This window comes from Malus sylvestris, chromosome 15, assembly GCF_916048215.2.
Source record: "Malus sylvestris chromosome 15, drMalSylv7.2, whole genome shotgun sequence".
Lineage (NCBI taxonomy): Eukaryota > Viridiplantae > Streptophyta > Magnoliopsida > Rosales > Rosaceae > Malus > Malus sylvestris.
The window spans coordinates 5,798,854-5,825,895 of record NC_062274.1 but is presented as its reverse complement, the minus strand read 5'-3'; the positions used below and the strand labels follow the sequence as shown (position 1 = coordinate 5,825,895).

The following is a 27,042-nucleotide window of genomic DNA, read 5'->3' as shown; positions in this document are numbered from 1 at the left end:
CTGTACTTCAAAAAAATCATATGCATTGTTGCCGTGGAAAATTCATGAATCATATCCACAACTAGGAAACATTTTTCTGTATATCCACATTCATATGCGACATGGCATGTGGTTCAATATTCTAGTGAATAAAGTGATGAGTTTCTACACATGCATCCCGAGGGTTCGAAACTCTCCCCTCCCTAAATTCTAAAAGAATAGAATTTAAAATAATATGGTTAGAGACTACATATAACTCGTCAAACTTTTTTTTTCAACAAACGATATTATCTACACTATGGGAAGAGGGTGGACGTAGCCTCACAATGGGCTAGCAATAATATGGTTCAAATTGTCTTTGGCGAGAATCGAACCTAAGACCTCTTACTTACAAATGAAGAGAAATACCACTAAACCGTAGTACAAAGTAACATAATTCATCAACTTTAGATTTCTATTGTAGACTGATTCAGAACGTACACTAATATTCCTAAACGCCTACGTTTTTCAACATGTATTAATATTGGTATCGGAAAATTCCAGTATTTAACGTCGGGAAATTCATTTGTGGCTACTGCTGTCCTTTATCATCACCAACTTAAATTTGTTCAGTCTTTCACCTCCATTAGCATTAGGCATTTTGATTTTGATCGTTTCATTGTACGTTGTGTGCTCATGATAGCTGTAAGTCTGCAACTACAAGCCACACGCTGTTACCTTCTTCTAGTATACAAAGAAATTTCAGATATCCAGGAACTTAGAACGTTGTGTTTTCTTAGAAGTATTTGGTTCATATGAAAATTTTAAGGTGCATTAAATTGTATTGACATTTCGTTGTTACAACTAGAAAACTAATTGGTAATATGAGGAGTAGCCTAATTACTTACACATGCAATTTTTCTACTTTATTGGATGTTGGGATTCATACTCTCAACAAAACAATCCTCTTTTCAAAGTAAATTTGAATGAAGTTTCATACCCATTATTCGGATTAATGGTCAATTCCAGTCCAACCCTAGAATTAATAATTGCCAAAAGTGAGAGAAGAATGGCTGGTAATCAACCACTAATCAACCAAGAGATATATTGTGAGGGTTTTAATGATTTTTTTAAAGCAATAATAATATCATTTAGACGCATAGAAATCATTAATAATATTCTCTAATATATGTGAGAGTATTTAGTGGTGTGGTTAATTGTGTAAATCACCAGAGCTAAACAATAATTTTAGTTAAAATATATTGTGGGACTCAATTTAGTATAGGAAACTAACATGGTATATATAAGATTTTTTTTTCTTTTTAAAAAGAGGGACAATTGGTGGTAAATCACATTTATCCACTCCTTTCGGGGGTCGAGAATACTCACAGAGACATTTCAGCCTCATTTGGTTACAGTCAAGCAAACTCACCAGCTTGGAGCTTCAAACTAGGGATCTTCTTGTTTTTTTGTATTTTAAGAGCCAGAATCCGCCACTTACCACTGAGCCACTTGTTGTGGTTATGGTATATATAAGATATGAATGTTGCTACTTTTTCAATTGCCACAAGTATTATCCTTAAATTTTTACCTCTAATATGACTTACATCCATTTTTACTTTACCTTTTAATCCTGTCACAATTTTATTATACGAGTAGTGTTTGTTTATGCTCCACGGTTATTGCCACGGACAAGGATCCTCTCCAATCCTCTTTGTGGGGATCTGGGAGATCAATCAATCGGGTTCGTTCATCGTACATTGTGCAGTCAGTTTTTGTTAGGTACTATTTATATTCAATTTAAAATAATTTTTAACCACACGATGTACGATGAACGAACACGATTGATTAATCCTCCATATCTCCACAAAGAGTATCCGGAGAGGATCCTATTCCTATTGCCACAAGTATTATCCCTAAATTTTTACCTTTAATATGACTTACATCCTTTTTTACTTTACCGTTTAATCCTGTCAAAATTTTATTATACGAGTAGTGTTTGTTTATACTCCTCCACGGTTTTGTAATGAAGCAGCGCACTTAGTTGCATCTTAATTTTTTTAAGAAATGGTGGTTACCATGAATAGGAATGGTTTTATATGCTCTTGCTAAGTTTACAAACATTTCCATTCGTATCTAATAAAATTATTCTATCCTTTGAGAAAAAAGTTTATAATATAAGAAGATGACAAACTTACATTTCAAGTTATGGCACTAATTGATAAAATCGTGTTACAAAGTACACTATTAAAACCACAGTGTAGTTTAATAGTTACACTGAAAAACTTCTCATATCAAAGATGAAATAGCATTGTAAGTGGCCATCTATCGTAGTGGTGGAAATGAGTGATGCCGTTGTACTATAGCATGTGTTTGAACCCCATCGGCTCCCTAATCTAACATCTAAATCTAAAAAATCTATTATTTGACCCCAAAACATAAAAATAAAAAATAAAAAATAAAAAAATAAAAATAAAAAGATGAAATAGCAGTACCCTCATATTTGTCTCTAGTTTGGGCTTAAAATGTTTGTGTTTCATCGTAGGCTCAGCCCACTAGTCATAAGCAGCCCAAACTATTAACTGGACCAATCAAAGAACGGCCTATCAGATAAAATTAAACAAATTTTAATATGAAGAGGATTTTTCCGAATATTTATTTATAAACCAGAGCAGAGCTGTCTTGCTAGAAAAGAAAAGCAGAGAGCTCCCCAAACCCAACACATTGAAAGCGAAGAGAATGTCAGGCATGGAGAGGCTTCAGAGGATGTTCGCCGGCGCCGGAGGAGCTTTGGGCCACCCTCCTCCAGATTCCCCCACCCTAGATTCCTCCGAGCAGGTTTACATCTCCTCCCTTGCCCTCCTCAAGATGCTCAAGCACGGTGAAGCTCTCTCCTTCCTCTTTCCATCTTCCACTACTTTACGTCTTCTCAAATCAGCTTGAATTTCGAAACTCGAAATTGGGGTTTAGGGATTTGATGCTTTCTGGACATTGGATTTGGGATTTGTTTTTTGGATTTCAAAACCCAATATAGGCTAGTATGTCAGTAAATCATGTCTAAATTATTCATTTGGGATCGTAATTAGGGTTTCTGGAGTTCTTATATGTAGTTAAATTTTTTCTCTTACTCGTGCTTTGGGATTTGATAATTAATAGGAAGGGCGGGAGTCCCCATGGAAGTGATGGGATTGATGCTCGGTGAGTTTGTGGATGAGTACACTGTTCGAGTTGTCGATGTCTTTGCGATGCCGCAGAGTGGTACTGGTGTTAGTGTCGAAGCTGTTGACCATGTTTTCCAGACTAACATGCTTGATATGCTGAAGCAGACTGGAAGGTATCTACTCTTCCACTTTGAATAATGAAATTTAGGGTTGTTGAAAATGCTTTCCACAAGTACCGTTTTCCGAGTTTTAAGTGATAAGCATGTCATTGCTTCTTCTGGCTTGCACATATATTATATTCAGTCGTTTTCTCTTTTCTTTTCTGAAAACCACTAAGTTAATAAGAACTGTATGATTCGGTTGGAGAATTTTATTGTAGAAGGAGCTCGTGCATGGATTTCCAATGTAGCTCTGAGTTCTAAAATTTTCGTTTCCGTTTGTGAGAATCTTGATAATCGTGGATTTTCGTGAAGATGGGTGCAACGTGAAGTTTGTGTTAGATGATAAGTTAGAATAGCTTATTAGAACCTGCATTGTTAACTTGTATAATACTTATACAATGGTTACACTCTGTGTTCTGCTGCTTCTGCACCTTTCTTGTTATGAATGACTGTCTAGTTATGCTGATTCCCTATCATAATATATGTTCTACTGATTGGCAATGCAGACCAGAGATGGTGGTTGGGTGGTACCACTCGCATCCTGGATTTGGCTGTTGGCTATCTGGTGTGGACATTAATACACAGCAGGTTGGTTTGATTCATGCTTTATATTTCATTGAGCTCAGTTCATTTTTTTGTTGAGATAACACAAATTTCTAACCATGCATGGTTTGATTTTTTTTTTTTTTTTTTTTTTTTTCAGTTATTAGTTTCTCTTAATGTTAGATGTTATATTTATTTGTGGACATCAATGCATGTTGATGTCTTTGTTATGAAGAAAGTAGTTGGGTTTTAAGCTCATTGGCATTGTTCTGTATTGGCTATTCACTTCTGTCTATTTGTTGTTAAAGTCTTCCTCTTTGGACCCCAAATATGAGGATTTCCTCTAGGCTTAAATTTCTCTAGGTCCAATTCTACATATTTATTTTTAGTTATCTTTGATGTGTTCAAATTCCTAATAGTTTACCTAGATCATATGTGTGTTCATGTACAACATGCTTTGCTCCTTTTTTTATCAACTAAGATTGAGTAATGGTATACCATTACCGGTGATGCCCTTGATTAGAAACTTGATTGTTGGTTGGTGTAGGAGGGCTGTGGTAAGTAATTGTTATGCTTTTTATTCTTGCAGAGCTTTGAAGCTTTGAATCAACGTGCTGTGGCTGTGGTGGTTGATCCCATCCAGAGTGTGAAGGGAAAGGTCGTCATAGATGCCTTCCGCCTCATTAACCCACAAACAATGATGCTCGGCCAAGAACCACGGCAGACAACTTCAAATCTTGGGCATCTTAATAAGCCATCCATTCAAGTAAGTCCTAAACAAGTAATTTTAATCTCCCTTCTTTGTGATCACCACTTTTTGACTTAATGCAATTTCCTCTTCAGGCATTGATCCATGGGTTGAACCGGCATTATTACTCTATAGCTATTAATTACAGAAAGAATGAGCTTGAGGAGAAAATGCTACTTAACCTCCACAAGAAGAAATGGACAGATGGGCTGACACTTAGGCGATTTGATAATCATTCGAAGACAAATGAGCAAACTGTTGAGGTAAGCAAGGTTTTGTGAACCTTAAGTGTGGGGCTATTGAATTTTTATGTTGAATTGGGTGTCTATCGCTCAAGTACATGTTAGTGATATTTACCCATGGAACCAAGTTAGTCTATTAGCATCGCATGCACTTTGCTTTCTCGACCAGTATGAGGTCATCCGTTGGTAATGGTTTCTATTGAAGGTGAGTAGTAGGTGGTGGATGATAAGGAAAGCAATTTAGGGCCACCGTATGCCTGATAATCTGCGGTAACAACTTTCATGTGGTAGAATGTTCATAGGAGTAGTTTATGCAAGTTTTAAACCATGAAATCTGGTTTTGTCTGCTAGGCTGGTCAAGATATTTCTTTGACTGTCCAAAAATCTAGGATTGTAGTTTAAGAAAAAACCAATAAAGACCTGTCTCAGTGTTGTGTGCCTGGTTAGGGGTCCATGTCCTCACGGAATAAAAACCACTAGGACCTGCCAGAATTAATTTTGGAAAGGCTTGAGGTTACCCTTTGTACTATAGGTCTATCCTCTCTTGCTAGAGGGACTGTTGGAATGTTTTGTTCAGGAAATTCAAAGTGTGAGCTGGTTTGGATTGATTATAGGTCGGCTAAAATTTAATCGCCCAAAGTCATGATGAACTTCTTTGTTTTTCTTTTGGCTTCTGCAGGAGATGAAGAACTTGGCTGTCAAATACAACAAAGCAGTTCAAGAGGAGGATGAGTTACCACCCGAGAAGCTTGCAATTGCCAATGTAGGAAGGCAGGATGCGAAGAAGCATCTCGAAGAACACGTCTCCAACCTGATGTCCTCCAACATCGTTCAGACCCTGGGAACAATGCTCGACACTGTCGTGTTCTAGAGAGTTGTGAGTGTGAAACGAGTCTTCACTGTTTCAGAAGGCATTGAATGGTTTTCATTGCTTTGAACAATTTGGAGAATTTTCTACTTTAAATTAAAACCGTTACCATGTTGGTTTAAATTTACTGATGGATTGTGTTCATAGTTAGTACATGAAAAGGGTAAATAATATATTTGCTTCTTACCTTCCTATTTAATTTTGTGAAAACACATCACCTCTTACATACTACATCAAAAAGCACCACTCCTATCTTGATGTCCCATTTCAATGAAGTAATAATATGTTTGAATTTCAAACCTCATGGTATTATGTTATTGGATCGGAATATCCGGTAACATTGAACTTATTTCATATAGGTCACTCTCCGTGAGCAATGCCATCCCAAAGAAACGTCTTTTAAACTGTCCACGTTACGCGCATCCTTTTGTCGGGAACAGGTTGTCCTCTATAAATAAAGCCAAGGTTTGATTTGATACATGTCCTTTTTGGCTGAGCATCTCCGATAGTCAAATCTATTTCGACAAGTCACGTGGGCAAAAATAGTTGATGTGGACAAAAATGACAAATATAAAAGTAAAGGTTAAAGATGAAAGAAAATGATGAAGTATAATTTTGCCTACTTAATTTGTTTAGACAATTGAGCAGATAGCATGACACGTTAGTTTTTATAGTACAGTTTTACTTATTTTGTTTGAACCAGGATCCTTTCCTGAGCAGTTTCCTAGGGATCCTAGGGATCCCGCAATCTTGTCTGTTCATTTTATATCGTACGGTCAGTTTTCGTTAGATACTATTCATATTTGAATTTTAAAATTTAAATTTTAAATAATTTCTGACCGCACGATATACGATGAACAGACATGATTGCGGTTGCGGGATCCCTAGGGAACTGCTCAGGAGAGGATCCTCCTCCATTTTGTTTGCCTACCCTATTAGAGATGCCTAAAGCTAAAGTTTGATTTATTCTTAATTCAAGGATTACTCAATAACACAAGAAAATTTATAACTCAGCTGACAAGCATTCACCTTTATACTTAAAATTCTTTGTCTGATCTCCTCTTCCGATGAGATTCCATGTTCGTTTCTCCTCTTCCTATGAGATTCTGTGTTCGTTTCTTCCTTATCATTATGTTGCTCCCAACCCCATTAATAGATCACACTAGTACAATCCTTTTCTTTTTTTTGAACGAGAAGTACAATCCTATTGCAAGTAGCTTTTATTTATTTCATTGCATCTATCGGAAAGGGATTCTTTCTGGATCTCTTACATTAAATCCACCAAATTCATCAATTTGGACTATTAAAATTTGATCAAACGGCTAAAGTTATTATAACTTTTAAAGTGAATCACTGTTTTTAACCGTTTGATCAAATTTTAATGATCCGAATTAATTGATTAGATGAATTTGGTAAAAGGGATCTGGAGACTCCCTTCCGCATCTATGCAAATCACCTTACAAATAAAACAAAGACAACTGCAACAACAACAATGAATGACAAACATTGACAAAAGTACAATCCTATTGAAAGTAGCTTTTATTTATTTCATTGCATCTATCGGAAATGGAACATCCGGATCTCTTCTATCAAATCCACCAAATTCATCAATTCAGGTATTTGAAATTTTATTCAACGGTTAAAGTTATTAAAACTTTTAAAGTGAATCACTATTTTTAACCGTTGGATCAAATTTTAAAAATCCGAATTAATTGATTAGATGAATTTGATGAAAAAGATCCGGAGACGATCCATTTTCGCACCTATGCAAATCACCTTGCAAATAAAACAAAGACAACTGCAACAACAACAACAATGAATGACAAACATTGACAAAGGAATCCCACTGTTGAAAATGGCCTTCACTTTGTCATTTTCCCACGTAACAAGATTTCCCACAAACTAAAACAAATGCTTCCAATCCTTTCGAACTCCACTAATCTTGATTAATGAACTTACCCAAATCCCTAATCAAGATCTTAGCCTTGTCGCAATTGGGATTAAAGATATGAAAATCATGATCCTCCCCTTGTGTTTCAATCAACTCCTTCCTCCCTCCCCATTTGCTCTTCACCAATTCCTCATAGTAAAGCCTCCCTCTGTCCCTCAATATGTCTTTTTCTGCCACCATAACAAGCACTTTCCCACAAGCCAACCCCTCCAACCCCGGCGCTCCGTCCAGAAACGGGTTGATAAGCGGGTCATCGCCGCCTTTTTCCGACGGACAAACGAAATTCCACCACGTGTCCACCATTGACTTCCTCACCAAATCCCCCACCTCCCCGCCAATTGGCTCCTTCCCCCAAAAGTAAGGATTAACCATACCAATCCCGGCAATTTTCAACTTCGGATCCGGGTCGGAGTCCTTGATCCGTAAGGCCAAGTGGTGTGCAATGTTGGCTCCCGCGCTGTCTCCGACCAAAAACACGCGCCCGAAATCGACGTCATCCTTGACCCACGAATCACGATCTTCGCCGCAGTTAAAAACCCAGTTGAGGGCGGCCCAGCAGTCTTCATAGGCGGTGGGGAGCGGGTACTCAGGGGCTAATCTGTAATTTACTGAAACTGCGATGGCGTTGGCTTCTGCAACAAGGTTGTTGAGGCTGGTGTGGTAACACGGGTCGGCGGCTGAGGATATGCAGAAGGCGCCACCGTGGAGGTATACGACTAGGGGGAGTTTTGTGCCAGGTTTGGCGGTGATGGGTCGGTAGAGTCGGGCTGAGACCCCGGTTTGGGGTAAGATGACGATGTCTTTGGATAAAACTCCGGTTTCAGGGTCTAAGCCGGGAGGAGCGACTTGGGTTCCGGCGAGTCTGTCGATTGTGCCGTCTTTGAGGACCCGGAGGTATGGAAAGACCTCGAGTAACACTTCTGGTGAGGTGGTTGCAGCCATTTGTACGAAAGAGAAATAAGGAGAAGAGGAGGAGGAGGAGGAAGAGAGAGGGAGGCTTTGGGCTTTGGAGTATGACCTGAAATATAGTGACAGGAGATTGTGAAGGATTTTATGTGATGACGTGCATTTTATCTTATGGAGGGAGGGAGATGGGATGAGTGTGAGGGAATGGAATTGTACATAAATATAGAATTTTAAGGGAAGAAGCTAGATTAGGGTAATTGAATAAGGCAGTATTATGTGCGGTTTAGTTCTTTTTTTTTCTTTTTTTTCTCTTTTTTTTTAAGATTAGAATAGTTTAGTGATTTTTGACAAATAAAAGCGTTTATGACTAACTTGGTAGAAAATCTTCAATGCTTCTCCTTCTTGCCTTCTTGGTAGTAGAAATTTCAACTTAAAGCACTTCTAACGTAACTGCATTAGTGTTTATGATTAAGATAAGCGACTCTTATTATAAAATATAAAACATAAAACCTTACTGCAATAACCAATCTTTAAACTTCTTTTATTAAACAATTAATAGGGAACCACACTTTTAAGCCACATGATGTATTAATTATAACTAAGCCACACGATGTTCTACTTTTTTTTTTTTTTAACAAATGATATTATCTACATTAAAAGGGTGAAAAGTGAATCAAACCTTACATTGAGCTAGTCATAATAATGTGATTTGAATTCGCCTTTAACGAGATTTGAACCTAAGATCTCTCATTTACAAGTGAAGATGAATATCACAGTCACTAGACCATAATACAAAATGACCACGATGTTCTATTTTAAAAGGTGAGAGAATTGGATTAAGCCCTACGATGTGCGAACTATGTCACAAGTTTAAGCCTTGTATTAAAAATGTTTACTCTTTAAGCTAAAGCGTGTATGTATGTAGACATTTTTGTGGGTACTAAGGCCATCTCCAATTGATCCGGCCAGAGGGTCATAGGACCGAAAATAGCCTAAAATGACACTAAAATAGCTCGTGGGCCCCACCTAACCAAAAAAGGAGAAAATGGCTAACCGGCTGGCCCAACCCAACCAACCTCGGGTCGAGCTAGGCGTTTGAAACCAACGGCTAGTTGCTGACGTCAGCTAACCGTTATATTTTATTTTATTTTTTTTTCAATTTTTTTTTTCAATTCTATTTTTTTTCCTATAACTTCCTAAGCCATTAAATAACATTAAGTAACATGAAACAACAGTAAACAATATTAAACAATATTAAATAACTTTAAGTAACATTAAACATGATAAAAATTATACAACATAAAAAAAAAAAACATTTAACAACATGAAATCCGAGACATGTGGCACTCGAAATCCGAGATGTAAAATTATTGAGATTCCTTATCGACAAGAAATCTGCAAAGCTACTCACACATCGACACGTGGCAATCGAAATCTGAGACGTAAAATTATTGAAATTTCATCTCGAAAATTTATTGGCAATCTATCTTAAAATTATTGAGGTAGTTTAATTTAAGTAACCATATTAATTCAATTAAAATAATAAATTATGTTTGACCCTATGACCCTTTGGCCTCCTCGGTTGAAGATGATTTTTTGTCACATGGCTATATTTGGCATTTGGCCTTTTGGCCCCTCGGTTGGAGATGGTAAGAAAAATAACCTGACACTGTTCATTAAAATATTAACTTCTTGAAAGGCTATAAGGCCAAAGAGAGCCCTCTGGCCCTCTTTCGGTTGGAGATAACCTAACTTACTAGCAATTTGTATTAATCAAACACAAAGAAATACGTTTCTGTGTGAAAAAGAATTATAAAATTAAAAACAAAATATTAATAAAAAAAGAATTACAAACAAAGTTCCAGCCAATTCCATTAGGAACAATAATGATATACGAAGCAGCCAGCTTAACCAAAAATACACGAAGCAACCACCAACAACATTCTTGATTGGACATCAATTAGTTTTCTCAAAGTGGTCAAATTTCGAAATTAAATAAACAAAAGAAAAAGTTAAATAATCAAAGACGTGTTTCTTTCCGGAACATGAAAGACAAAGCAAGGTCTAATAATTTGATTTGCAGCCTTAAAGATTTCAGCTACTTTTTTTTATAAAATCTATTATTATTAAAGAAAGCGTAAAGAATTATAAATTTTTACAATAATTTAAATAAAAGGAAGTTACGAACTCAAGACATGGATACAAATTAAAAATACAAACACAAGATTTCAGCTACCTGCGTTGAAAAAAAAAAAAGCTTGAAGATGTGTGTTTGCGTGGGCAATGGGGATATGAAAAATGTCCAACAATTTTGACTTTTCACACTTTGAAATTTGAAGATTGTTGCAATAACATTACTTTTCTCCTCACTTTGCCATCGTACACTTAAAATCAACATATCAACATATCTTTAATTAATCTTATATTGATGTTCTTTCTAGCCAAGGGTTTGTCGGGAAGTGATTCTGGAAGGGATAAAGCATTTTATAACAAATTAGTAACGTTAAAAAAGTTTGTGAATCGCAAAACCAACCTTGATACTATAAATAGTGGAACAACAAATTTACGTCGTATTTTATTTTGTGTTTCTTATGTTGGATTTTTAAATGCTTCAACAAACTAAACTCAGAGTCGGAGCACGGGAAGTTGCACGAACGGGCTGAACCCTAAAGGAGCCATCTAGCAAAATAAATATGGATGGACTAAAGCAGCCTTGCTCAACCCACTGCTCACGCCAAAGTCGTTAATATTTTGGCTCATCATGCGTAAGTGGTGGTGAGCATCACCACTGTACCAATTTCGTTTTGATGAGTTTAAATTTCGAAAAACATTATCTAACTGCAACCAATGCGATCGTAAGAAAAAATATGCACCATCACAAATTCAGGTATCCAGCCCAATCTTATAGGCTGAAGCCCAACATAAAAGCCCAAAAGTAATTTCCACCTGGGAATCTAACTGTTGTTGTCCAAAGGTGTCAACAAATCCACTTGCCGTTCTGCAACCCCGTCTCTCCTTTCCCAGTTTTCCCTGCCTATGATTTTCTGGTAAACTTCCGTAATAATGGAGAAGATGATAGCTTTGAGATCGCTGTACCGCTCAGTCTCTTGCAGATCTTATCGAATAGCCGCCGCTAACCAGCAGCTACTACGCCACTCTCAGCCTCTCCACTCTTCCGCCGCTGCTGCGCGAACCCTCTTAAATTCCTCATCCCCCGTCGCCAAGGGCCTCTCTTCCGGTACCTCCCCCTTCTTTATTCGACTTCAATTTCTTGTTTCAATGAATTTTTTTTTTATAGATATGAAGCAAAATTGAAATGGGTTATTGTTGCAATCTGATGTTCTGCATAAAAACTGCGTATTTGAGCTTCGTGTGTTGCAAAATGATTTGGGTTTTGTAAATTTTTTTATTTTCTGCTGAAATTCCATGTGGGTATGTTGCAAATCCTCAGATGATTACAAGTCCCCGTTTTCAAGGGGGTTGGGAAGTAGGAAATTTTATAGTGATGATGTGAGTCACTTGCCTGCCATTAAAGACCCTGCGCTGCTCAATGTTTTCAAGGATTTGCTGGCTGCAAGTTGGGATGAATTGCCCAATAGTGTCGTCCATGAAGCGAAGGCGGCATTGTCTCAGAATACTGATGACCAGACTGGCAAAGAGGCTGTCACAAATGTTTTCCGGGCAGCGGAGGCTGTTGAGGAGTTCGGCGGGATGATTACTAATTTGAAGATGGAACTTGATGACAGTGTTGGTATGAGCGGAGAGGTATTATAATCATTAGGGACTTTGTGGTTTCACTGTTGTCTGTCTATGCAATTCTTTTGATTTTTGTGTTTTCGTATTGTCTGTAGAATGTCAAGCCCTTGTCAGATGAGTATGTGAATGCACTGAAGACCATTTACAGTCGCTACATTACCTATTTGGATGCATTCGGGCCTGAGGAGACCTATTTGAGGAAGAAGGTTGAGACAGAGTTGGGAACTAAGCTGATATACTTGAAGATGAGATGCAGTGGCATCGGTTCTGAGTGGGGAAAGGTATTAATATAAAGATGATTAAGGTCATAGCTAGATAAGATTTTCGGTCAATAACATTTATAATTCATGATATTACCTTTTGAGAAAGCCATATCAAATCATAGGTGCAGTCATTTGGTACTTTTCTTATCCGTATGAGCAGCATTGAAGCAAAATTATCTTACTCATTTAGCTCACTTAGGAGAATAGAAGATCAAAATTGACGTGTTTGAGGATTTTAAGTCGGGTAATGATACTCCGCCCCTTATTTTCTCCTTCTCTTCCCGTGGGAACTGGAAAGGGGTCTTTCAATATAAACAATGCTTTGGCATCAAGCTTTTCATTTCGGCATTTGTGGTACCTGGTTTGTTATTATCCCGCAGTGTAGGGACTCCTATTTGGAACATTCGCAAGCGTGCAAATCAATGCGAATCTATTTGTAGACTTGCTCATTTGATTTTGTATTCTGATTGCAGATTTCTGTTCTGGGAACGTCTGGACTTTCCGGGTCATATATTGAGCAAAGAGCTTAACCCCAGAATTTCAGAGAATGTTACCGTAATTGGAAGCTTTTCGGTTTTTGGAATCGTGTTTGTTGGATATTTGGAAACAGGCCAGATGTTCAGATTCTGATGACAGTTAATAAGAGAATTTCGTTCTTGATCTATGAATGGAATAATGTCGCATCTTGTTCTTTCGTTGTAGGTTTGTTTCGTCAAGTAATTTCAGTGTGATTTGTTTCATCTGCTTCTGTTGAGTTGATAATATTGATGATGGAACAATTGTCAACAATATGCAACGATAATACGTCATTACATTTTGTTGGAAATCATGGTGTCACATTATTAATGACATATTGACGGTCCATTTTTTTACACATTCGTTTTGTAGACACGGACTAAACAAAAGAACGTTCAAATTATTTGGTTAAATAGGGAACTGCAATAGTACTCTAAAATGTTAACGTGTACTCAATTGACATCGTTATGTTTCAGACTGGACACGTCGTGAAAGTAAATATCGGGTCTAAACACAAATTAGTTCGAGCTGGTTTTGGATATGGGAATCCACGATGGCCGAAATAAACTACCCGAATTTGAGCTACATCTCCGATCAAATGTATTGAATTAGTCGTCCTAGATTTTCTCCCACTGCAAGACTATATACACATTTCAATGGTGAACGATGCACGAGTTGAAAATAAAGGGTTTATGATAAATTTAGAATTCATTACAATCTCATAATTCTTCGTAACAACTTCAATTTAGAATTTATCTCTGATCAAATTTATTGAATTAGTCGTCCTTGATTTTATCACTTGCTACTGTGATAATCTCATACGGCGTTAATCGCTTTATGTGTGTTACAAGTGTAACACAAACCGCCTCCAGTCTAATTGTCGCCTTTCTCCACATAGTTCTGTGGCAACTTAAGTTCTACCACATGTTTTTCGAGCAATCATAACCTCGTGATTGTTGTCCCTCGATCCTTCTCTCTTTTCACCGGAACTATTTTGTTTGTCCGATGGCCAACTCTTCTACCTCTGCTTCTGTCGCCCGGTCTGTTCTTCCCAACGTCTCTCACGTCATCACCATCAAACTCGATTCCAGTAATTACCCTATTTGGTTGTCCCAAATTGTTCCTTTGCTTAAAAGTCATAACCTCATGTGTTTTTGTGGATGGTTCTTCTCCCTGTCCTCCTCAGTTTCTCTCCGACGATGCTGGAAACAAAACCGACACTGTCAACCGTGATTTTAAAGATTGTGTTGAAAAGGACCAGCTTGTTCTCTCCTGTATCAATGCCTCCATAAGCCATTATGCGCTTGGTGACACCGCTCACCGGTACCATACTGCTCGCGAAACTTGGCAAGCTTTGGAGAAACGATTTGTCTCTTCGCATCAGAAATATATCTCAGAGCTCCGTCTTCATCGCACTACTCGCGGTTTCTCATCGATTACTGAATTTCTTCAACGCGTCGACACTATTACGATTTACGCATGAGCTAACGTTAGCTGGTTCTCCTGTTCCTGAGACCGAGATCATTGAAGTCGTCATCAACAATGTCGGCTCTCGTTTTGACAATGTCACTTCTAAGGTTCGTGGAAAACCCATTACTTACGATGAATTAAAGGCTCTCCTCCTCAAATCTGAACGTGGTAATGATGACGTTGACGCATGCTTTTGCAAGGGGGTTCTCGCGGTGACATTATTGCTAATGCTGTTTTCCATGTTGTTTGCCGTGACTTGAGCGATAAAAAGAAGCACAAAGGTCGAAGCTAAAAGGATACGTCTACTCGATCGTCGTCTCCAAGCGTTCTGTGCTCGAACGCCCCGCTCGAACGGTTTAGTTCTAGTTTCTTGTGTAGGGGTGTTCGTCTTGTGCTCCGGGTTTAGCTTCTGGGGTTCTTTAGATTTCAGTATGGCTTGTACTTTTTAATTGTTTTTGTTTTTTCTCTCTTAAACAGTTGTTTCTCACAAATAAACTTTATTCTAGATGTCTATTTTAGCCAAAATGGTCCATGAGATTTGTATAACAGAAATGGTAAGTAACTTTATTCTAGATGCCTATTTTAGCCAAAAAGTTACAAGAAATTAGACAAATTTAAGACCGTCAAAACATCCGATTATAGAGAAGAAACAGAAATGGTAAGTAACTGGTATAAGAAACATTAAAATGTCCAAACACACTCCATTAAACGTCGACGTATGTATTCAATGCCAGTTTTTTGCCTTTTTTTTTTTTTGTAATTTCATGGGTTTCCTTATTTAAGTGTCCAATAATATTCATTTATTTGTTTACATTTTGTATCAACCATTTATGGTAAGTAACTTGTATAAGAAAATTTTAAGTACGAAATTTTTGGTACACATATGTATTTTGCATAATTTCTTTTGTGTTACTAAATTTTTAAGTATAGACGTTTCGTTACACTAAATCATTATAATATGTCAAAGTAAGAACATTTAAGTATACTAATTCGTTATAACACATTTAAATACTAACATTTTGGTCCATTTATGCATTTGCATATATGATAGCTTTACTTATCACAAAGTATAACATTACCATTATAACTAAAACTTTTTTGTAATTGCATTGTATTCCATCCATTTAATCATCTAAACACGAAATAACTTCGAATAACTTGAACTTTGAACCTCCTTTGTTGGTGGTGGGGGTGGAGGAGCTCCGACTTTAAACCATCTTAACAAACTTAGTGCCTTTTTTCCACAACCACGACTCAGAGGGCGACTTTGGCAGCGGTGGAAGCAACACAGCCTTCCGGCAAAGCCCAAACGGCCAGCCTTCACAATGACGGAACTGCTGAATTATGGACTGCTTTGGAAAATCTATAAACTCGATCCCATTAAGGCTCGAACAGCGCGACAAGCTTGTCTTGACAGAAAGAAACACGTCTCTACTTGCAGCGTCGCTTGAGCAGCAAGAAAGGCAGCTTGCAACCGATAAAAAATCTGCTTTCTCATCGTCTTCATGATCCTCCTGCTTTTCCACTCCTTTCTGTGTTATGAATAAATCACCCGATTTAGAAGAGTAGACAAAAGAAAAGCTATCTGAGAAGCTGCGCGGCTTGCGCCTCAGCTTTTCCATAGCACGGCTTCGAATCGCAGACACAATAACCTGATAGAGAAAAAGCAAGTAACAAAAAATGATAAAACAACCTGTAAAACACTCGTACATTAATAAAAACATGAAAACCTTATATGGAAAATCTTTGTTCGGGTACATAGCTTACTTCCTGTTCCTCATCAAAGTCGCTTGTCAAGCACTCCTCCGCACGGCTCGAAACCGAAAGCTTTCTGCCGGTATGGCAATTCGCAAACGCATCGGTGAGACAAGCAGCAAGAAATTTGCATCTTTTGGAAGGATTTGGTGATTGTTCATCTTCGTGATAAAAGATGCTCATGTTGGAGTGAAAAAAAAAGGTGCTTTGGGTTTGTAAGCTGTAAGCCAGAGGTGCTTTGAGATACCTACAAAACTAGTGCTTTTGGTGTGTGTCATTCTTACTCGACATGATGTTCGGATTAGACCTTCACCTGCTTTTTTTGACAGCGGCTTCTCAGCTTATTGGAAAAATGGAGAAGATTGGTTTCTATTCTTTGGGTTAAAGACAAAGCTAAAAAAGCATATTAGACGTTTTAACAAAAGCTAAAACTCCTCCCTTTGAGGTTGAAAACGCTTTTGCTTATCTCACAGCCATTAATATTAAGGAAAACTAATGAAAATAGCTTGAAAACTCTAAGTTTTAACGATAAGGACAAAATAAATGGTAAAGTGAATAATACCAGGATTGATTTTTTAGTGTAAAAATATGATTTTTCGTTAAAATGAACAGTACCGGAAGCTTTTCGTTAAAGTTCCCTTAATATTATTCCCATTGAAGAAGACCTGTAACTTCAATCCGTTTCTTCAGTTTTTTTTTTTCTTTATTTAGTGCTGCTTCTGTAGTCTTCATTTTTCATGCTTTAAGTTGAAGTCATGGGAATTAGGACATGATACCAAACCTAATCTTGACATATTTGTTTTTTTTTTTTTTTACAAGACAGGATTCTAAATTACTTTAAGTTACAAGAAGAGCAACTCGAACTTGAATGCTAAAAGCAAACACATTAGGCTAACTGGCCAAACCCATGCTTACGAAGTTATTTGTTGAATTTTCCTAAAGTGAGAGTGCCCTCAAAATGTTATCTCAACTGAAGAAAATCTTGACACAGGTTAACACATAAATTTGGCATCTTTCCCCAATTTCATTTTCATTGAAAGACAATGGAAACTAGTTGAAATTAATGTGGTGTCCCAACAGAAACTAATTAGAAATTTCATGGCCGTTCAATTCTAGTAAACATCATAACAAAGAAAGATCATGAGTCTGAGATATCTTGAGCAATATCTTTGATTTTATTTTCTCTAGTCTCCCTTGACACTCGGTTCAATTCTCTAATAACTAGATCACGTATGCCAGTGGGACGGGTCCCAAACCAATAATGAGTTGCCAAAGTAGAAAAAAAAAGGAGGCAAATTGTTTGCTTTTCTGTTTGGGTACCCTTCCCATCCTCTCTTATTTTGTGCGGTCATGATTAAATCACGTCAATATTTTATATTATTTTTTTTTACAAATATAATAAGACAAAAAACAATAACAATATAAAATATTGACGTGACTTAACCGTAACCACACAAATAGAAATGAATAGGAAGGGCACCCAAACAGGAAGGCAGACAATCTGCCTCCGAAAAAAAAAAGCACATAACAATGCATGACACTTGCCCTCGATACTATTAGGTTAAAAGTATTAGGCAAGTCCTTCATGACGACTAAACACATAGTTGCATATAATTGGTGATGAGTCAGATTTACTCGATAACGACACCAATCATATCTAAATTAATAAAAAAAAAAAACCAAAATTTAGAAAAGAACAGATGATATTCTCTAATAATGATTAACCATGGTTAAATACATCATTCATATCTCAACTGATCAAACAATCAACCAAGTTTAGACCTTTAGGCAAGAACAAAGGAAAATCCTCTACCTATACAACCATACACGTACTCAAACCTTATCTTTATCTGTAGAGCTTTAAAGCATCATCTCCATCACCAATCACCCTCGTGAAATCTGCTCCGGACACTAATGTCTACATCTCCCCTGTTCCCCAATTGATTGATCATTAAATAGCTCCACATTATTGTTGCCGACCTCCAAATCCGCATGAAAAAAGCATGGAAAGTTGGAATCAAACATCCCAAATTTTGATGTCATAATAAAGTCCGCTGCACTCGAGATCCTGAGTTCGATTCCTCCTTCCCCACCATCGCTTGCATTAATTATAAAGGACAAGATAAACTCAGCTGGTGGACTTATGGAGCTGCCGAGATGTGAGAGAGATCAAAGAGTGGAGTTTGGTCACCGCAGAGGTCTGATCAGGCGGGCACATAGAGAGAGAAGTGTTCAGAGAGAGAAGGGCCTCGTCGAGTTTCCCAGCTGCCAAGGCTGCGCAGCCTGCCTTGTAGGCTTGGTCCGCCATTCGTACATTGTATTCCGGTTGATCAGGGATCTCGGTTTTCGCCGTCGAAGACAAAGAAGACGGAGAGTCGACAAGAGCGGTGGCGCGTGCGTACTCGAGATTGCAGATTGCTGTGTTGATCTCCGCCATTAGAGCTTCCGGCATTGCTTTGATGGTCTTCAGCTTCACGCCGTCGAACACGCTCCGCCACTGGGAGCTTTTTTCTGCAGAACCCATCTCCTGTTTCCGATTTATGAGAAACCCAACTGGGAATTTTAGTTTAAAATACCCAAAAACACAATCTTTGATGAAAATCAAATTTCTTTCATCAGAGGAAGAACGGTGCCCTAATTTATTTATTTTTTTGTGAAATTACCATAAAGGAGGAAAAGATCGAACCTGGGAATAGAGAATTAGGGTTTCAACCTTATCGGATCGATTGGAAAATCAACAACTGATCGGTTCGCTGAGAATCGTAGACCCAATTTTGATTTTGTTTCTTCAAGACGTGATTTTTATTTTTATTTTTTTGTTATTGAGAAAATAAAATAAAATAACTGAGTAATGGGTTCCTGATGCAACCAAACTCATGCAAGGGCCCATACAAGTGTTGGGCCGCTATTCCGTTCCAAAAATTCCACTTCGATTTTCGAATTTCAATTGTCTCGATTTAAGTTATGTAATTTGTTAATCGTAACATTTAAAGAATAAGAACTCATTTCCGTCAAATTTTTGGATTAAAAAGATAAAAACAGCGCAAATGTTTATCCCTTGCGAATTCCGTGTATCAAAAACAAAAAATTGCAAATTCTATGAAAAAATAACGAAATTAGGACGTCCTTATATTGATACAAGGAGTAAACTACAAAACTTAAATCGCGACGACTAAAACCATAGAGAAAATAATCATAGTTAGGCCTTTCTCTAATCTCTGTTTCAATCATCCAACTTGTCACATTTTCTATGAAATTTCAACTTGAAACACACAAGGCTCCCGTCATTTTAAGCTGTTGAAACTAAAATCTTGAAACGAAAGACTTCGTCTCCCGTTCAATGGTTATCAACAATCGTAACAAAATCATCTGAATTGATCAACATCCGAACTTTCAAAGAACAAGACCCGCAGGGGATGACAAGCGATGCTGGCAATGCGTTTTGTGCCTCGAAAGATATTTTCCTTCCATCTCTTAACAAAGCATATCCCATCTTCTCCAACTCCAAAGAATCAACGAAGAAATAGTCACCACACCGGCACTGGTAAAAGAGCTGAATGGCCTCTCCCGCATCTTCAGCCATCACATCTTTTAAGCTGATATCTTCTGCAACCATAGCATCAAGACTAGAAGCTCGCAGTGCGCTATCATAAAGTGCGCGAGACCTTGAATCGCCAAGGATTTCCCAAGCCTTTTGCACCTTCAGGAATCTATCTCCCGATCCAGAGGTACTTTGTGATTTATCAGGATGACTATCAAGGATGGCAGATCGATAGCTTGCTCGGATATCTTCATAGCTTGCATCTTGTTTCACGGAAAGTATTTCATAGTGAGTTTCCTGAATGGAATTGTTGCAAAGAAACATACTCGTAGCTACTTGCTATCGATTAGCTTCACTGCATATGAAACGAAAAAAATTCTGTAATTTCTGTAATTTCAAATTGCAAACACCCCTATGCGCCATAAAGTTAAGGTTTTCGATATGTTCTAAAAAAAAAGTGGGACTAAACACATAAGACATCTGGATCGAGCATTCAAGCTTCTATCGCTAATAAGATTGCTATTGCAAACAAGGAAATTAACATCAAGCACAAAAATACAACGGCATTCAAGTACTGTACTAATTATCTTTGCAGCTCAGCAAACCCAAACCCTGTACTAATTATCTCTGCAGCTCAGTAAACCCTAACCCTTGTCCATCGTTGACGATGCCCACCCGAATGCAGTCCCTCTTTTGGGTTCCTCTGGTCAAGCACATAAATAAAAAAGGTTTAAGCTTGACTCATTCATTTTCTAATAAAATCTGTGACAGGTAACAGCAAGAACTTGAACCCATTTGGGAATCGAAAACCCGAATTGAAATTCAACTAAACCAGACAGGTACATAATATGCAGATTCAAGTGCAGAAAACAAACTAAATTTTCAATTTCAAAGAACCCCAGCTTGAAATCAGAGATAAAATTAAAGCTACAGAACGCCCAAATGCGAATTAAACCAATTAAGCAACAACCCACTGACAGAAATTTCAGAATTCTTAACAAGAACAATGATTTAAAAGTGTAAAAGAAAAAAACTTGAGAATTAAATCCAGTTGGATTGTTGGTTTTTCTGAACCAAGTAACGATCGGATTATGCATAAATTCAACTAAAATACGAAGACCAAAGAGAAACGTAAAAATTAAGTTACCTTCGTAGGCCGAGCGAGCTCCAATCTCTCGCGCGATGACATCAATAATGGCGGGCGGCGAAAAGCGCGGCTTGGAATCGCTTAAACTTTCAGAGTTTGTGGCGGCGATGAGAGGCAGCGGCTCTCAAAATTTGGTGTATGCCTTGCCTCCACACCACTCCATTAGTTTCGGAATCTAATTAAATTAAGTTTGGTGTATGCCTTGTTTTAGTCAATTAAATTTCACTTTCGGCATGTGGGGATTGTTTCTTGAACCGGCAAAAATGTTTATGATTGCTTTTTTTTTTCTTTTCATTTTATTATTATTATTATTATTTTAACAAATGATATTATCTACATTAAAGAGAGAGAATGGTGGGTTTAGCCTCACAATAATGAGCTAGCAATAATGTGGTTTAAATTCGACTTTGTTGAGAATCGAACCTAAAACCTCTCACTTACAAGTGAAGAGGAATAACATTAGATTGTACTACTAAGTGACCATTTTATTATTATTAAGGGAAGAGAGGGCACAGTTCGAAATTATGACAATAATTTAGGGACGGAATGAGTTTCGAACTCGGGACGCATGGGTGGAAAACCCAACATTTTATTCAGTAGGATTTTAGACCATATGCGTTTATGATTGGGTTTAATAAAAATGTTTACAGTCATTTGAAAAACACTTTGTAGTTTATAAAATCACTTTCCAAAAAAGTACACGCCAAATGATTCATTCACGAAGCAACTACCAAATACTTAACCATTTTTTGATAAAACCACAGCTAACATATACACTTATTAGCCAAAGTATTTGTTTAGTAGGGAGGTGCTATCGTCCCAATTTACTCAAACTATCCTCACCATTCATCCACCCACCGTCACTCCAAAACACCCAATTGTCCACCCTAAAATAACCATGCCAACTCTTCTAGGTTTTTTTGTTTCACATTTCCCTCTCTAACTTTTGTTCTCTAATTAATAACTTTTGTTCAGCCTCCCTCGTACCGTCGAGGTTCTCTCAATTTGGGACTGTACTTTATCCCTTATACAATTGATGAGCATTAGAAAAACATAAATGTTGAATGCTTACATCTCACTTCTCAAAGGTACAAGCTAAAAGATACTTGAGCAACAAGAAACTGAAAATTTCGTACTCGTCTCCTTTTAAAGATAGAGGGCATTATGTATTTATCCAAAGAATTAGAGAGTAATACGCAACGTTCAGAGACAGAAATTCATATTCCCCATTCCTTAACGACGGGGAGAGTTTCAACGTCTAACACCATAGCTCACTATGCCTCCGACCAGGACTTCTTTATCTTGAATCATCGGCGCCAAACACCATGAACAATCCGTATTACAAAAAATGACTTTGTGAACAAACAACAAGCGTGGAGCGCACGCTGAACCTTCAGTCACTCCATCCCCCTCTCTTCGAAAACTCTTCCTATTTTCCTCTATTTTTCACAGAACAATTTAACAGAACAAAAATATATAAACCTAAGGAGACCATGATTACATATTCCAGTGAAGGTACCTTCGTGTGTTTTGTGATGTATCCAGAACACGGTAAGCCTTTGCAGGTCAAGTTACAATGACAAGGGTTTGTCCTTTTCTGCTGGGAGTGGCGAAATCCTATCGTGCGCCAACAATGCCAGAGGCCCAAGGAACAACGAGTGGTGCAGATGGATGGCGGTTTCTATATGATTCAGGATACTTGTCCTTGAAATTAAGTTTAGGCGTTTCTGCCTGCATTTTGATGATTGAAAACAAGAAATATTAGGGTCAACTGGATCAACATAATCACGAATATATATAAATTATAACGAAACAGTTGTTTAGTTCTTACGTATTTAAGCCAGCACTCTCCAAGTTTATGCTCATAGATATCTGGAGAATGGCAACCAGTTTCCGACGGGCAATAAACCCATATATTACATCTCTTTTCATTAGGCTTAGCACGTTTAGCTTGATCAAAGCAAGCCTGACAGCAGTCAGCTGCACTATCTTTGTGGTGGGTAAGCCCCCATCTTACAGCAGCACCATCATAATCTGTATGAACTTCTGCATGGCATTCAGGAGGAAGCGGCCTGCCAGGCAAAATTTGATCGTCTACAGAAAAACAAAGGAATACATACATCAACACATGGAATAAGTTTCTACTATCTAAATGAGTAAACTTCTCAAAACTACCAAACAAGGATCGTGACGTTTTCTTTTTATTTTGTAAAGGAAAATAAAAGATGATTTTTTTTAATGATAGAGAGAAGGGCATGGAGCCGAAATTGATGAATTACCTAACTCCTCTTCTTCACCCTCAGGTTTATCATGATGTTCCGTGTTACGAATTTCAGGAGGAATCCAAAGGCCCAAATCTTCCAACAGCCAAGTGGAATCAGATTCCAAAGCTTTTACTAGCATTTCTATAGAAAACAAAATCAGAACAGTAAACACCAGAGTTTGTCAAAACAATTATACTACCATTCATAGACTGCTGCATCATATAAGCTATTGAATCCTAAAAAGAAACCACACGTAGTTCACAAATAATGACCATACCTGCTTCCTCATGAAGGACTGTTGAATTTGAAGCCTTGGTCTCAACTGCCAACTGCTTAGCTTCTTTTAGTTTTTCCTTGCACCATCTTTCAACTACTTCTGTTTATTTAAGCAACCACCATCAACATGATAACTTAATTACTACAAGTAATGAGAGAATAATAAACTGAATTATATAACACATATTTGTATCCTTTAGCTCATCACACTAATCATGGTTGGTCAGTTTAATTATTAGCAGCTGATAAGTGTTTGTACAGAACTTAAGTGTAGCCATGGGAATTTAAACAAATTCAAATTTATAGATTCAAATAGGTCAAATTGATTAATGGGAACAACACTTTACAAAGGTTGGTGGTTTACATGCAATTGAATTCTGGTATGAGCTGGGGTAACCTTTTGGCATCTTTTCATCGTTAAGCGAATATGTTGTAAACTTGTAATGTACGAGTGAAAGAAGCACTCAAACCTTGAACAAGGTGAAAGTTACACTTAACTGGAACATATCTAGGTACTAAGACACACAAGGTACTCACATATATAAACTATGGCCACTCTTACAAAAAAGACAATCAGTATTGACCCCACTTAAGTCGCATGATAAATTGAGAATTCCATACTTAACAGAAACAACAATTATGCAGGACAAAAAAAATAAAAAATAAACAACAATTATCCAGGTCATCATGCACCACCTACCCAAAGAGAGAAAAATGGCACGGAAAACAGAAAAAGCTATGTTACACTATAAGTTTTTGCTCTATTATGTCACAATTTTTTGAGTGGTTACAGAAATACAGAGAAATGCCTAAAGCAATCCCTTCCTTACAAAGATCTGGTTTGTCATAAAATCAAGAGAAAATTTACATGCTTCCAGAATACCAGGAAGCAATTTGTTCCTCGAGACAAAACAGACAATGAATCTTCTATATCCTTTCACGTGAAACCCACCTAAACTTCCCTTTAACCCGTGTTCTCGCCTTCACTCCTAAGTATGCTATTTCTGAATATGTAAATGGATAATTTCCCGCAGAAAGCTGAACAAGTAGTTGGAATATTGAAAGCAGGAAATCTACCATACGATGATACAATATCATAAAGAAATAGATAACGGGAAAGCATGCACAAACAGAAAATGAACTTATAGAAAAACATAAAAAGCCTAATGATTAGGGATTTAAACTAAAGCTACGAAATCTTTGGATTGTCTCCCTTACCAAAACTCGTACAGTTGCTCAAGAAAACAGTACTTCATTCAACCTTAATGTGACAGTATCAAAGAACCACTCGATAGTTTTTAGAATTTGTTATCAATGTCGATAATTTTAGTTTCAGATACAAAAACTGAAATCAACACAGATAAAACATAAATTCATAATCATATTTATTTCAAGACAGAGCTGAATATCATGGTCAGATGAATTATGTTTAAACCATTTATACAGGATTTGAGATTTGATATTGCATGGCTATTAATTATTGCAGATAACAAAAAGAGATAAACTAAAGAAAATAAAATTGAGCTGCACTGACCTCTCTGCTCAGTAATATTTGCATTGGGCCTCAAGGTTTTCAACCTATCAATTATATCATTAGTCATCTTCAGTTTCAAAGGCTGCGGCAATTCAACCGCTACCTCTCTGTAAAGCTCCTTCTTCAGTGCCTTTACCTTTTGAGCACAACAGAATAGTCCTCCATTAAATTAAAAGGACTCGCAGCATATAGCTCTACCGATTCAATCAAACGGAACTACCTACCCCCAAAGAAAACTCAAAATGCATATCTTACCAATCTAATTAGCTCAACCGGTTCAGCTGCTTTTCGAATCCGAACTGACTCCTCCATCTTCCTAATCTGATCCGGAGTGTACTCAAACGCTGAACCAATTCACAAACAAAACATTCCCTCAACATTCCTAACTGGGTTCTCTGAAAAACACCTCAAACGGCTAGTGGATAATCCAAAGCAACAAAATTTAAAGAAAACTCATCAAACAAGAAGCTAAATTCCCAACTGGGTTTTACCAGAAACACCTCAAACAGCTAGTGGATCATTCAAAGAACCAAGATTTACAGAAGCTAGAGAGAAAGAGAGAGAAACGTACTGGGGCGTGTATCTCTATCGGAGTAGATGTAGAGAGAACCGTAGAGGGAGCGAAGAACATAGAGAGCAACAACGATGTTAATGGAGCAAACGAGGAGAGTGGTCTTCTTGTACGAAAAACCCCAAATCCGTCTACCTTTAAATCCCCATTCTCCTCCTACCCGAGCCATGCCTTCGTCTCTTCTCCTTCATTCCACCATATCCGCCGACCTCACAGATCGATCAGAGCCAGACCCAGATCAAAATCCCAAAAGCCCACAACTTTCGAAGCCTCGCCTCTTCCGACGACAGACCCAGGTCGTCCTTTGCTCCAACGCAGCAGTGGAATAAGTGCTTTTGGCTTCTGGGTTTTTCTTGTCTTGCCTTATTTGCTACGATTTAGTGAGATAAATGCAAAGCCGTCGTCGTAATTAGGATTAGAGAAAGGGGTTAAAAGATAATGATTAAGATTAATGAAGATTGAGTGGCCTGGTTTGCCCAGGGGGGATTAATGAAGAATGATTATGGTGTTTTCTCAGATGATTCCGTGATTGTTGGTGTTTGCTCGGTAGTGGTGAAAACAGCTTAATCAACCTATTTGCCTTGTCTCCTCTGCCTTGTGCTAACATGCGCCGTGGGTGGATCACGTCCTAATCCCATGTTTTATTTTGGGATAACTAATTTTTATTTTGTTTTATTTTTGCTATACTAATTTGTCTCCATTTCTTCCTAGATTTGTTTGTTCCAATATCTATAATCATACAAAAATTAGTTTGAGAACATTTAAAAAAAATAGTACTAGCACCGAACGCTTTGTGACAGGCACAATCATATTTGAATATAACATTAACAAAATTCTAAAATTTTTAGATACTACCGACATACTTGAAACAATACACATTAATTGTGAGTAAATAAATATCAATCAACTAAATTTAATTTGAGGCTAGGAACCTCAAAATTTTGATACCATAGCAAAATAATCATTTTTGTTGTTGGAACCAAACGTAATTTTAACCTAGTTGATTTGACAATTTTTTAACTAATTGATTTAGACTTTAATCATGTAAAATTTCAAGTTAAACTTTTCACCATCCAACACAAATTTTGTAGAAAATGCTTTAAGTTTGAATTCATGTCTGCTGTTAGTAACAAATATTTAATGATTATACTCACTTATCAAGTATATCAAAAATTTGGTGAACAAATATATATTACTTAAATAGTGATCAGTATCCAATTAAATTATTATTATTATTATTATTATTTTAAATTTGTGATATATACCTATCAAGCTACTCGTACGTGCATATTTTTCATTTTATAGAACAATAGAAAGATGTCATGTGCCATAGTTTTATTTTTATAATTTATTAGGAGGATGTGACAGGCACACTAAACATAATTATTTTCTTCTCCTAGCTGCCACGTGT

At 37.2% G+C, this 27,042-nt stretch overlaps 7 protein-coding genes across 7 annotated transcripts; 2 read left to right on the top strand and 5 right to left on the bottom strand.

Annotated features, from left to right (window-relative positions):
* The first annotated feature begins 2,627 nt into the window (after nucleotides 1–2,627).
* On the top strand, nucleotides 2,628–5,808 carry LOC126605341 (26S proteasome non-ATPase regulatory subunit 14 homolog). The gene is made up of 6 exons (XM_050272713.1): nucleotides 2,628–2,839; nucleotides 3,115–3,292; nucleotides 3,787–3,868; nucleotides 4,413–4,589; nucleotides 4,667–4,834; nucleotides 5,493–5,808. The coding sequence occupies exons 1-6, from the start codon at nucleotides 2,698–2,700 to the stop codon at nucleotides 5,682–5,684; spliced, it is 939 nt and encodes a 312-aa protein (XP_050128670.1). The 5' UTR covers nucleotides 2,628–2,697; the 3' UTR covers nucleotides 5,685–5,808.
* A 1,627-nt stretch (nucleotides 5,809–7,435) lies between these two features.
* On the bottom strand, nucleotides 7,436–8,762 carry LOC126605557 (probable carboxylesterase 2). The gene has a single exon (XM_050272971.1). The coding sequence runs from the start codon at nucleotides 8,572–8,574 to the stop codon at nucleotides 7,618–7,620; it is 957 nt and encodes a 318-aa protein (XP_050128928.1). The 5' UTR covers nucleotides 8,575–8,762; the 3' UTR covers nucleotides 7,436–7,617.
* A 2,745-nt stretch (nucleotides 8,763–11,507) lies between these two features.
* On the top strand, nucleotides 11,508–13,383 carry LOC126605292 (succinate dehydrogenase subunit 5, mitochondrial-like). The gene is made up of 4 exons (XM_050272660.1): nucleotides 11,508–11,776; nucleotides 11,990–12,303; nucleotides 12,390–12,575; nucleotides 13,031–13,383. Exons 1-4 carry the CDS (start codon nucleotides 11,602–11,604, stop codon nucleotides 13,085–13,087), a joined length of 732 nt encoding a protein of 243 aa, XP_050128617.1. The 5' UTR covers nucleotides 11,508–11,601; the 3' UTR covers nucleotides 13,088–13,383.
* A 2,119-nt stretch (nucleotides 13,384–15,502) lies between these two features.
* Nucleotides 15,503–16,660, bottom strand: LOC126601602 (uncharacterized). Its single transcript, XM_050268327.1, has 2 exons — nucleotides 16,311–16,660; nucleotides 15,503–16,195 (listed from the first exon to the last, which is right to left on the bottom strand). The coding sequence occupies exons 1-2, from the start codon at nucleotides 16,479–16,481 to the stop codon at nucleotides 15,752–15,754; spliced, it is 615 nt and encodes a 204-aa protein (XP_050124284.1). The 5' UTR covers nucleotides 16,482–16,660; the 3' UTR covers nucleotides 15,503–15,751.
* Nucleotides 16,661–17,983: 1,323 nt separating this feature from the next.
* LOC126605335 (uncharacterized) lies at nucleotides 17,984–19,234 on the bottom strand. Its single transcript, XM_050272706.1, has 2 exons — nucleotides 18,985–19,234; nucleotides 17,984–18,825 (listed from the first exon to the last, which is right to left on the bottom strand). The coding sequence occupies exon 2, from the start codon at nucleotides 18,820–18,822 to the stop codon at nucleotides 18,427–18,429; it is 396 nt and encodes a 131-aa protein (XP_050128663.1). The 5' UTR covers nucleotides 18,823–18,825; nucleotides 18,985–19,234; the 3' UTR covers nucleotides 17,984–18,426.
* Nucleotides 19,235–19,393: 159 nt separating this feature from the next.
* LOC126605334 (uncharacterized) lies at nucleotides 19,394–21,177 on the bottom strand. The gene is made up of 2 exons (XM_050272705.1): nucleotides 20,987–21,177; nucleotides 19,394–20,194 (listed from the first exon to the last, which is right to left on the bottom strand). Exon 2 carries the CDS (start codon nucleotides 20,161–20,163, stop codon nucleotides 19,636–19,638), a length of 528 nt encoding a protein of 175 aa, XP_050128662.1. The 5' UTR covers nucleotides 20,164–20,194; nucleotides 20,987–21,177; the 3' UTR covers nucleotides 19,394–19,635.
* Nucleotides 21,178–22,130: 953 nt separating this feature from the next.
* Nucleotides 22,131–26,190, bottom strand: LOC126605054 (uncharacterized). Its single transcript, XM_050272402.1, has 7 exons — nucleotides 25,632–26,190; nucleotides 25,316–25,404; nucleotides 25,061–25,196; nucleotides 23,528–23,626; nucleotides 23,266–23,391; nucleotides 22,818–23,080; nucleotides 22,131–22,717 (listed from the first exon to the last, which is right to left on the bottom strand). The coding sequence occupies exons 1-7, from the start codon at nucleotides 25,798–25,800 to the stop codon at nucleotides 22,604–22,606; spliced, it is 996 nt and encodes a 331-aa protein (XP_050128359.1). The 5' UTR covers nucleotides 25,801–26,190; the 3' UTR covers nucleotides 22,131–22,603.
* Between the last annotated feature and the right edge of the window lie 852 nt (nucleotides 26,191–27,042).

Coding starts and splice junctions, on each gene's coding strand:
- LOC126601602 (XM_050268327.1), bottom strand. CDS start 16,481: ATGAGCATCTTTTATCACGAAGATGAACAATCACCAAATCCTTCCAAA. Junction 16,196..16,310: donor ACTTTGATGAGGAACAGGAA/GTAAGCTATGTA, acceptor TTTCTCTATCAG/GTTATTGTGTCTGCGATTCG.
- LOC126605054 (XM_050272402.1), bottom strand. CDS start 25,800: ATGGCTCGGGTAGGAGGAGAATGGGGATTTAAAGGTAGACGGATTTGG. Junction 25,405..25,631: donor CGATAGAGATACACGCCCCA/GTACGTTTCTCT, acceptor GAATTGGTTCAG/CGTTTGAGTACACTCCGGAT. Junction 23,081..23,265: donor GGGTGAAGAAGAGGAGTTAG/GTAATTCATCAA, acceptor GTTTTTCTGTAG/ACGATCAAATTTTGCCTGGC.
- LOC126605557 (XM_050272971.1), bottom strand. CDS start 8,574: ATGGCTGCAACCACCTCACCAGAAGTGTTACTCGAGGTCTTTCCATAC.
- LOC126605335 (XM_050272706.1), bottom strand. CDS start 18,822: ATGGGTTCTGCAGAAAAAAGCTCCCAGTGGCGGAGCGTGTTCGACGGC.
- LOC126605341 (XM_050272713.1), top strand. CDS start 2,698: ATGTCAGGCATGGAGAGGCTTCAGAGGATGTTCGCCGGCGCCGGAGGA. Junction 3,293..3,786: donor ATGCTGAAGCAGACTGGAAG/GTATCTACTCTT, acceptor TTGGCAATGCAG/ACCAGAGATGGTGGTTGGGT. Junction 3,869..4,412: donor TGGACATTAATACACAGCAG/GTTGGTTTGATT, acceptor TTATTCTTGCAG/AGCTTTGAAGCTTTGAATCA.
- LOC126605292 (XM_050272660.1), top strand. CDS start 11,602: ATGGAGAAGATGATAGCTTTGAGATCGCTGTACCGCTCAGTCTCTTGC. Junction 12,304..12,389: donor GTGTTGGTATGAGCGGAGAG/GTATTATAATCA, acceptor TATTGTCTGTAG/AATGTCAAGCCCTTGTCAGA. Junction 12,576..13,030: donor TCGGTTCTGAGTGGGGAAAG/GTATTAATATAA, acceptor TTCTGATTGCAG/ATTTCTGTTCTGGGAACGTC.
- LOC126605334 (XM_050272705.1), bottom strand. CDS start 20,163: ATGTTTCTTTGCAACAATTCCATTCAGGAAACTCACTATGAAATACTT.